At 37.7% G+C, this 11,736-nt stretch overlaps 1 protein-coding gene across 1 annotated transcript in view; it reads left to right on the top strand.

The window, feature by feature from the left end:
- The first annotated feature begins 1,371 nt into the window (after positions 1 to 1,371).
- Positions 1,372 to 11,736, top strand: part of tmeff1b (transmembrane protein with EGF-like and two follistatin-like domains 1b) — a 24,315-nt gene continuing 13,950 nt past the window's right edge. Inside the window, exon 1 of the mRNA XM_048173885.1 lies at positions 1,372 to 2,066. Within this exon, the coding sequence (XP_048029842.1) occupies positions 1,913 to 2,066 (154 nt within the window). The 5' untranslated portion in view covers positions 1,372 to 1,912. The remainder of the gene's footprint in view (positions 2,067 to 11,736) is intronic.

Below are 11,736 nucleotides of genomic sequence, written 5' to 3'. Positions count from 1 at the left end.
CATCTGGGGAAAATAATCCATTAATCTGCATTTCAAAACAAATGATAGAAACCTTTTAACTATTGCATCATTATTACTGTCACCAAATCACATTGCATTGCAACAGAGCATGCACAATTTTGTTAACCCTGGCTAGTTAAAGAAATAGTTCACCCAAAAAAGTAGACTACCCAGGTGAAAATAAAGTACATTTCAATAATGTACTTAAAGTGCTCAATTTTCGCGCACTAATTTTGTACTTAATATACTAAAAAATCTTCTTTAGTACTTCTTAAGATAATCTTAAGAACATCTGAGTGTACTCAACTATTTTGAGACAGCATGAAATATGAACTTAAATGTGCTTTTAACATACTATCTCTGTATTTTAAAAATATATTTAGTTACCACTTGTAGTACACTATGGGTTCAAATGAACTATAAGTTGTATCTAAATACATTTTTTAAATACAGAGATAGTATATTAAAAGCACATTTAAGTTCATATTTCATGGTGTCTCAAAATAGCACAGTTGAGTACACTTAGATGTTCTTAAGATGATCTTAAGAAGTACTAAAGAAGATTTTTTAGTATATTAAGTACAAAATTAGTGCACTATAGACTATGCGTGAAAATAGAGCACTTTAAGTACATTATAGAAGTGTACTTTTTTTCACCATGGGTTCACACAAAAGTAGTTTACATTATTATATCAAGTTCCACAAAAGAAAGAAAGAAAACTACAGAAAATAATAATATAATAATGCATTTCAGAAATTATAATAATATAAGTATTAGCCTATAGAACAAATATTTTTAAAATATATTTTATTTATAACGATAATAATTTGGAAGCATTTAAGTGACATGAAATTTATAATTTATATGGTTATGTAGGTTAATATATAAAACATTCTAATGTTAAATATCCAGGAAAAGTAACTATATGTATATATAATGTATATATTAACTGCATAACAGGGTTATTATCATTAACTAATACTAAAAATTGAAATAAAATAAACATTAACAGAAATAAAATATAATATATAAAAATGTTAACTTATTTAATTTCAAGCAGCATTTCTCATTTTTTAATTTAATAACCTTAAACGGAAATTATTATTAATAATAAAAAACTATAGTGGAAATATTAAAAAAATAAAACTTCAGGTAATAAAAATGACAAAAAACAACAAAATTTTAACTGAAATTAAAATGAAAACGGAAAATGTTCATTAAAAATTATAATAGGCAATGATACTAAAATAACTGCTGTGTAAACATCAAATGGAACATTAAATTATTAATATAAGCCTAATGCAACTAATTCCACACACACACACTGATTGAGCCATACATGACTGCCAAATGAAAATGAACTGAACTGCATACTAATAATGACCCAACTGTAGGCTTGCAGATTTTTAGGGGTCCTGCATTTCCTCCGGGAATTGGGGGAGGTGGTTCGGGAGTCACGTGACTCCAACCCATCCGTGCCGACCCTTTGTTGTTGGGATTTTGGGCAAGGAGATTCGCGATAGTGCCCAGAAACGAAAGGATTTCAAAGAGAACGGAGAACGAGCGCTTTCTAAAGGACGGGAAACAGTCGATACGCGTCGCCTTTTTCTCACAACTAGCAAAACAGACGCGCGAGAGATGCACACAAAGACAGGACGAGAGGCATCCGCGAGCTGTTATTGAGACGCGCACGAGCTCATGCAACACACACACAACATCGAATCAGAGCAAATGTGCTTGTGATCGAAATGCAACCGGAGTGATGCTCACAAGGCTCAGTCGGCCTTTCTGGGACACAAACACGTTTTAAAAGGGAAACATTGGAATATTTTCCGCAGCATCCACAGATTGCTCCTCTTTTGTTTCCCAGCACCTTTATTTAACAGGTCAAAGAGGAGATACAGATACATCATGTCGGTGGGCACCAGGCTTGTAAGGAGGACCGGACCAGAACTGTCTGTGTTCTGCCTGCTGACCATCATCATCAGCCCAGCGCTGGGATCCGTCCAGTCATCCTACCCGCAGAACACTGACTGTGTGTCCGGCAAAGGAAAAGGCTGTTTAGGTATGCATTCACCATTTAATATGTTGCATGGAAATAAACGCATGCTCACTTTGTGTCTTTGTTGCAGATATTGCACATTTGTTGTGTGCATCTTGAAGATGGAGATTCAAGCATGGCCTCTGGAGGCTTACGAGATGCAGGCAGTGTAGGGATGCTAGAATGAAACTACCGATTATGTAAATAAACTGATGCATGGGGCTATTTGGATTTGTGTGCATATATTAACTCTCTTTGAATGAGGTTTGCATGGGCTGAAGGCAGGCATCCATCTTTTGATGCACCAGATCAGGTGAGACAATATAAAGGGAAGCGTGAACCCCACCCTATAACATCACTCTCATCAGGGGGCTGCACAAATTCTCATTAACTAAGGAAACTGGTTTTAATAAATTAGATTCTGCTTGACTTTTTTTTTATAGCTATGTGTATGGTTATATCTCTATGGCCAATTGTAATGTTTTAAACCACATGTTAATCCTGCATGCGGCTTGGGACGGCAACAGTGAGTCTGTACTGTCCCGTATGGTGACCGATGGGGGGCTTTCAGGCTCAAGGCCTGTTTGAAAAGACTTGCATGGTGTTGTGATCTTATTTATAGTCTTGTATATCCTACCAGACCTTTAGAAACATGTGTTCATTGTCCTGTGGATGGTTTCCAACCATATCCAAGTGAAAACTAGTGCAGTTAAAGCCCTGTCATGATAGTTTAATTGCACCGTTTGGTGATTTTAGGCTAATGTATTAAATGTTTGTTAGTACAGTTGAATATAATTGGTTGTTTATGCACGTTTTTAGGCCTTGTTGACATTTTTACAAACTGTTGACTCAGCTAGTAGTATGCGTACACCTGATGACTTTTTATACATGGACTGCATGCAAAATACCAAAATAAGTAGCTGTTTAAAACGTAACCTTTTAACATAATGCCCATCTCTGTGTTTTGGGTCATTATATATAATGTAAACTCTCCAGATGGGCTTTTTTTTCCCTGGCTGTCTTTCTTTTTTAAATCCTGACACCCTTTTTGTCACCTAGAATTAATAGAAGGAAAAGCAGCTGACAATAGCAGCCATTGTGCGCCAGTGTTTTCAGATTCAAAGCTCCAGGCACCAGTGGTTTAATCAGTGGCCGTCCTGCATAAGCGCCGGGCTGGTTTTGTAAAAGGCAGGAACACAATGGAGCGAGTCTCAGGGGCATCAGAATTGCCTTCAGCAGTTGGATACTGACCACAACCAGAAAAAGCACCCTTCATTGATGCCCTTCTCCTTAGTGTCGCTAATTCACTAGACATCCTATTTTTGACCGCTGCATTAATGGTTTCTTTTATTAAAGGGCAAGTTGGTAATTTTGCAACCCTCATTAAATTGGTCATTGCCTTTTATATATATTAAAAACCCAGCTATGATTTCTGTATTGATGATGTTCCTGGAATTTGATCCTGGATTTCAATAAATCAATATTTGTGCTTGCATCTCTATCAGTAAATATCACAATTATTTCACCCTCACATTTTAGATAATATAAAATGGTTTACAACTGGTTTTGCCTTAGGAACTTGATTTTTACCCTTGTGATACAACACATTATCAACATTGTTTATTGTACTGAAGGAACAAAATAACCTTTAAAAATATTAAAATTACCGTCATCTGCGTAGGCCCAACATTATGTTGAATTATTGACCTGATGAGCGGAATAGGACAATTTGCAAATTTGTAATATATAAGTGTAATTAACCAGACTAACACAAAAACATTGGGCCAAATATTACTTTACTACTTTAAGTGACATGAATTGGCACCAAAATATTTAGTTTAATTGACATTAGAAGTGTTTTCTCATCACTTGTAAATTGTACAAGCCAATTTATTTTGGTTTCCTAACCAAGTATGATTATATTATGATCAGTTGTGTTTTGTTATTTGCATTTATCATTGTATCATTATCATCAGACCTGTAGCCCACCACTTCAGGATAAGAGCGAAATAATTTACACGAAAACAGCCTGATAATGCAAGTTTTTGAAAACGGGTTTCAAAGTGCAAGTTTTTGAAAACGATACCGTTATAGTCTACGTGTAAAATACAAAAATGCAAATAGTTTATCTTTACAAAGTGACATCGCCAACAACTGGCCTGGCAGCATAATACAGCGTTTCTAGTCATTTTTGAGGATTCACGTAAATGGGGATCGTTTTGACAACGTTGTCGGCTGTATGCGAAAAACGCTAGTTTTTAGTACATTGTTGTCGTGTAAACGTAAACTCTAAAAAAATGCTGGGTTGAAAATGGACAAACCCAGCAATTTGGGTTGTTTTAACCCAGTGGTTGGGTATAATGTTTGCCCAACATGCTGGGTAGTTTTATTTAACCCAACCATTGTTTAAAAATGACTATATGGCTGGCTTAAAATGAGCCCAAAATAGGTTGGAAATTAAAAATCAACATATTTTGGGTTCATATTAAGCAAGCAATACAGTTATTTTTAAAAGGTCCCGTTCTTCGTGATCCCATGTTTCAAACTTTAGTTAGTGTGTAATGTTGTTGTTAGAGTATAAATAAAATCTGTAAAATTTTAAAGCTCAAAGTTCAATGCCAAGCGAGATATTTTATTTAACAGAAGTCGCCTACATCGAACGGCCAGTTTGGACTACATCCCTCTACTTCCTTCTTTAATGACGTCACTAAAACAGTTTTTTGACTAACCTCCGCCCACAGGAATACACAAGAGTTGCGTTTGTCGCCATGTCGTCGAAACGCTGTTATTTTCATCCCGCAGTCCAATCACCGGGTCTGATTCCGGCTCAAATTGATAGGGTAAAATTAAAGACATGTTTACAATAACAGTGACCTTTCCGGGCAAGATGCGCTAAGCTGCTGTCGAATCACAACACAGGAACCGCTGGCACAATCAGAACTCGTTACGTATTTCTGAAGGAGGGACTTCATAGAACAAGGAAGTCATCAGCCTGTTTTTATGACAGTGGAAACAGCGGTATACAGATAAATAAATTATGTGAAAAATACTGTGTTTTTTTACACGCGAAACATGAACACATGTTATATTGCACACTATAAACACAATAAAAGCTTCAAAAAAACACGAAAAACAGGACCTTTAAACAATAGTTGAGTTAAATAAAACTATCCAGCAGGTTGGGCAAACATTTAACCCAACCACTGGGTTAAAACAACCCAATCGCTGGGTTTGTCCATTTTCAACCCAACTTGGGTTGTTTTTAACCCAGCATTTTTTAGAGTGCACCCTTAAATGGATATTTTACCCCATATTTTTTCTTAGAGAACTGTATTAGTAAATGGTATTAATATATATAGAAATACTAATTATTGATAATATTTGTCAATGTACAAATAAATACCATTAATACATATATTGTATACGTATTTTAATGGTATTTATATGTACTACTGTGACCCAAAATGAAATCACAATCTCTGACCTCAGCAAGAGAACTGAAATGTTCGTTGTTCACGTTGTGTTGGTCAATCTAATCTCTATCCAATCTATTGTTCTTTAAATAAGCCATTTGAATTTTAGATAATGTGTTTTAAATAGCATTTACTGTTGAGTACATCCTGTGCACTTATCAGTCAGAGCTCTAATCTTTGTCTGATCTGGACAGTCATGCTGGCTCATTGCTCTGAAGCTACATAGAATGATTTCTTTAAGTAGTCTTCAGCCCATTTCCTGACCGCTTTTGAAACACGTATTGCTCACAACACAAAGCTCACACATCTGAGAGAATATCAATTGACATGCAACCGCCGTTTTGTATTCAAGGATGCCGTGTTCTAAAGAGGGGCTGGATATGAAAACCCAACTCTTATACTCATCATCAGTCAATTTAATGGCTTTCCATTGAACAGACAAACGGCCTCTAAATCACTCCAGTGCGAGGGAGATGCTTTATGCACGTAGCTTCCCCGTAGCCCATAGGTCTGAAATCAATGGAGTCCACCGTGACAGGGCGAGGGGTCGACTGGAGGGAAGCGGTATTGCAAAGCTTTGCATAATGCATGTGTGTGGATGCAGAGGCGCTTAGAAACCCATTTAAGGCAATATGTCCACACTGCATGTTGTCGTGCTCTTTTAGCCCGTCCTTGGTGGCTTCAGTTTTAAATGCCGAAATATTGACTTGGTAGAATTTAGCTGAAGATGTTTAATTTGGCAGATATAAGCTAACATGCTTGAATTATTTAGCTGGTTTAAAGGCTAAATGTGTCATTTCTGCACCACTGTAGTCAGATATAATGATTGTTTTCAGTCAGGTTTCCCAAACACTCCCCTTCCATGGTCAGTCAGACAAACAGACAGCCCCGTCTTCAAACTCACAAATGAAAATCAAAATCTGGTCGGAATGCTTTAACAAATGTTTTAAAAACGTAAACTAATGGTTTACTTAGGTTTGTCTTTAAGCTGGGATTAGGAAGTCCTCGGTGGCTTCTGTTTTAGACATCGAAATATTGTGCTATGCTTAGTAGAATTTAAGACAAAAATGTTTATTTTACCATATATAACTTAACATTATTTAATGGTTTAGCTGGTTTAAAGGATACATGTGTCATTTCTGCACCACTGGAGTTTTCCCAAACACCCCCCCTTCTGCCATTGGTCAGACAAACAGATAGCCCCGCCTTCAAACTCACACCATTGGTTGAGCCGGTGTTGCTATTTGGGGCTGGAATGCTTCAACAAATGTCAGATCTAGATTTGTCTTTGTATATTAAGCTGGGCTGAGAAAGAATATTTTAAAACAAACTTTTTGGATGAGCTCATCTAACATATTCTTGTTTTTAGCTTTATATTTACTTCTTGTCATGTAACATTTTCCGTCATACCATCAAGGTGTGTTTTGGTCCTCAAATGTTTAACTCTGATGTCACGCTTGTGGATTCTGTCAGTTCCACACTGGCGTATAATTAAGAGGCAATTATTTTAAGGAAGCCCTTCACAGATGGTGCCTTCAAAGAGGCCCAGCCCACATAAACCACAATTACTCCCACCCAAAGACACTGCCAAATGGACCATGCTGGTAGGCCTTTGTTTCCAGCTTCATCTGTAGTTATACCATCACTTTGATGGTTAAACTCAAGACTAAGATTTCCTTGTGTACTTCAGAAGATCACCATTTCCTACCTTTAGTTATACTGATGTTTCTAGTATAGTTGCGGTATTCTTTACCACAAGACTATAACTTGACTATACTTTTGAGATGTTAGATGATGTATCCCTCTAGGTAGTTGACTGCCAAACTGAGGTTGAACCAAGTTTATCAAGCTAAATTAATGTTACTAACAGTCGTACAGATCAAAGCTGCGGTGGTTCCTAACCACTAGACCGCACGAATACTCCTTAACAGTAATGGCTGATGGCTTCATACCTTTGAGTCTTTGATCTCACAGCCTTAGACTAAGAGATCTGTATCACGGCTTGTTTGATCTCAAAGACCCGACTGAACTAATTATAACAGTACAACTCGACTGTAGTGGATTCTGGTTGGAAGTCATTAACGGCAAGTCGTCCACTCTCTATTTAGGATGTTTACCACAACTCGCATTCTTGGTCATGATATACATTTTACTTCTTTGAAGTGTCTCTATCCTTTAGCTATACCCATCACCCACCGATTTCTTCATTGCCTGTCCTCTATAGGTCTTTCTTTCCTTCTTAATACTTGTATTGTCTTTTTGTGTGTGTGTCCCTAATATGCCGGGGGCAAAGAGGCACTACAGAATGAAGAAAACCCGTATAATGCTCTCGACCCTCACAGCAGTTTACAGTTGTACAATTAAAGCACAGCCCGGAGCACACACGCTCGGAGAGATAGGGTTACTTTATTCTTCTTAAAGCAAGTTTAAGCCAAACTTGGGTATCTAGTTAAAATCAGTGTCAGTATGAAGAACTACATTGTTAATGTGTAGTTTTGTGAATCTTAAATTGTAAAAGGGTATTATCTATCTTAAAAAGATGTAAAGGAGATATTATTGTGACCCTATTGTTTCCACATGCTGTGCTTTTATGCTGATGAATACCAAACTGGGTCTGATTTCGCAATGCTGGACTCTACAAGAATCCCCTTCTGAAAAGACACACTTGAATTTCCATACTGGCAAAAGCTGGTTTATGTTGCTGGTCTAGCAGAGTCATTAAAGTTGCATTTGCATAACATGGCAAGAGCATCACAGCTCCCCTTAGACTCATATTTCTACGATACTTGCATTGAACTTCTTTCAAAAATGTCTTTAAGGTTAAGAACTGCTGAACAGAGAGAAATGTAACTAGGATAGGATTCAGTTAAATAGTCCTTTAGATGGGAAAGAGGGCCCAAAGTTGAGCTATAACGTCACAGCTTCCTCCTTTTTAATAAGGGACACTTTACGGCGTCTATTGACCCACTGAGGAGATGAGTATCGACTGGTCTTGAGCGGATGAGCTGTTTGGCTACAGGCAATGGACTGATGTCCTTATCTTTCAGATGGCATTGATTTCTGTCGCTGCTCTGATTATCTTTGCGCAGTGTGAGATCTGGGTCTCCCCTCTGCCCCACTTCTGCCCCACACACATCGTGCATTGTATTTGTTTGGAGATGTACACTTGGAAATGGGTCAGTTCAGATGAGGGACGTTTAAGGAATGTCCCATTAAGGAACTAGTTGAATGAGTTCTGTTGTGAAGGTTAGGCCTTATCAGTTGGCGTATTTGTCATTTGTGCGTCTCAGTGAGTTCAACAGAGGAACTTGTGTTGTATTGGTGAAATAGACTAGCACGAATAGTGAGTACAATAGTGCATTTTTGCTCTGAAAACTAAACTAAAATAACAGCAGATCATTTAAAGCATTTTTCACAACAACCTTAAATATTGTTTAACCTGAACTTTATACAGTATATGGGAAAATGGAACATATGATGTGGCAAAATCTGTCAGCATTGGAAAAAAGTTTACCTGAACTTTGTTCAGTTGTATTTATTTGTGCTATTGCTAATTTGTTTATTTGTTCTTATTTTATTACTGTTTTATTACTAAAGTGTTCTTTAGGCTCCTGATTTTTGTTGGAAATCAGCTGCAACAAAACATTTTGCCAAAAGACACAGAATAAATATTTTTGATATAAATGTCTGACTAAATGTTTTACCTTACTGGAATTGCAACTGGGAATCAATAATAATCAGAATCGAATACCCAACCCTAGTTATATCATGCGTTGCAATAAGTTACTCTTAAGTTAAAGTTAAAGTATCAATAAGCAAAACATTTGTTACAGTATTAATTTTTGTTAATGTTAGTTATTAATAAAAAATTAGAAAATTTTAGAATGTATTTAACTCATGTTAACAAATGGAACCTTATGTAAAATATTACCAAGATACCATCATGAGACATCAACATTACAATATTTTTGGATTTTCTACATGCACTTTAATACCATATTGTTGTTTTTTGTGGTTGTAATACATTTTACGGACAATTACTATTCTAAATCCATGTTTTTAACATGGTACTATGGTATTACCATATTTTGTGGACACGTTCAATGGAAATACTATTTTTTGGGGGGGAAATTTACTGTAATACTACTGTAATACTACTGTAATACTACGTTTGTTTGTTTTTTACATGGTACCAATTGATTTGGACATGTACTATGATAAAACCATGACAATCTTTGCACATTGGAGTATTGTGTAATTATCATGATATATATATACATCGATTATACATAACATTATGAGCACTGACAGGTTAAAGTGAATAACACTGATTATCTCTTCATCACGGCACCTGTTAGAGGGTGGGATATATTAAGTGAACATTTTGTCCTCAAAGTTGATGTGTTTGAAGCAGGAAAAATGGGCAAGCATAAGAATTTGAGCGAGTTTGACAAGGGTTAAATTGTGATGGCTAGACGACTGGGTCAGAGCATCTCCAAAACTGCAGCTCTTGTGGGGTGTTCCCGGTCTACAGTGGTCAGTATCTATCAAAAGTGGTCCAAAGAAAGAACAGTGGTGAACCGGCGACAGGGTCATAGGCTCATTGATGCACGTGGAGAGCGAAGGCTGGCCCGTGTGGTCCGATCCAACAGACGAGCTACTGTAGCTCAGATTGCTCATGAAGTTAATGCTGGTTCTGATAGAAAGGTGTCAGAATACACAGTGCATCGCAGTTTGTTGCGTATGGAGCTGCATAGCTGCAGACCAGTCAGGGTGCTCATGCTGACCCCTGTCCACTGTTGAAAGCGCCAACAGTGGGCACGTGATCATCAGAACTGGACCACGGAGCAATGGAAGAAGGTGGCCTGTTCTGACGAATCACGTTTTCTTTGACATCACGTGGATGGCCATGGCACCTGGATGCACTATGGGAAGAAGGCAAGCCGGCGGAGGCAGTGAGATGCTTTGGGCAACATTCTGCTGGGAAACCTTGGGTCCTGCCATCCATGTGGATGATACTTGACACATATCACATACATAAGCATTGTTGCAGACTAATCGAATCTGCCAATTGAATAACCTATTTATTTCCACCGCAAACCAGCTCAGCTCAGTGCAGCTCTCCATGGGAATTTCTCTAGCCCTGCACCTTCCCCAGCACCACCTGCCTAGATCTGCTAGGGGGTTCTCTCTACTTTTCTCTCTACTTTTCTTTTCTAAATCCTGTTTAAATATATTCCAACAGTTGTCAGTATTATATATCATTCCCTGCCATGGTAAATATCAAAGTATCACCATGGTAGTGTTGCCACGGTACCAAAATTCCAGTAGTCGGTACCAATACCAGTAAAATTTTATGGTTCTCGGTACCAATTTCGGTACTACAGGAAAATCTGTTGGAACAATTTTATTATTAATTGCTTACCTATTATTTCTTCTGGAAACAAAGCTTTGTGCTTCACTCGTGTCATATTCATGTAAATACTGGCACAGGCCTATCAGTGGGTACAGAATATACCCGGATTCTCGGTACTCCCAGTACTACAGAAATGCTGGTATCATCACATTTTCAAAATTTCAGTACCGACTTGGTACCGAAGTACCGGTACTTTTGACAACACTTATCTCAGATGTCACATTGTCCTACTCTTTTGAGTCTATGCAGGGTATCCTATATCATATTTCTTGTGAAACTTTCATTACTTTCATCACATTTACTTTTATTACTGTAAAGGCATTACTGTAATCAAGCTATGAAATCCAGCTCACTTTGACTGTGAACTTATTAGCACTCACTCTATTCCCACAGGTGCCAGACCAACACATCATTTATCACAGCACTTTAACACCTCCACAGATTAACCTCTCATCTGATTTAAACAGCCTTATTAATTAACTTCTCAAGCTGCTCCTCCAAACTTCACTTGTCTAAAGTCTGCATTGGTTTTATCTAGAACACTTCCTCTCTCCAAAACCACTTGGCTGGGTTTCTGTGGCCGCAGCATTTGTGCCATTTTCCAAATGCATTCACGGCTCGGCCGCATGCCAGCAAGCTTCTGTAGTGGCTTTAAGTGTCTGCTCCTCATTAACGGCCTGTCTTAGGCCTCGTCTCATCTGTCTGGATTTACACGAGGGTTACGGCTGCCCAGTGCCCTTCATTTGCATGGATAATGACCTGCTTTGGGGTGCTTTGTTTTTTAATTTATATGAAATCTTCATTC

The sequence above is a fragment of the Megalobrama amblycephala genome, linkage group LG22 (assembly GCF_018812025.1).
Source record: "Megalobrama amblycephala isolate DHTTF-2021 linkage group LG22, ASM1881202v1, whole genome shotgun sequence".
Classification (NCBI taxonomy): Eukaryota; Metazoa; Chordata; class Actinopteri; order Cypriniformes; family Xenocyprididae; genus Megalobrama; species Megalobrama amblycephala.
Note: the sequence above shows the minus strand (reverse complement) of the source record. Positions and strands in the feature narration are given on the sequence as shown.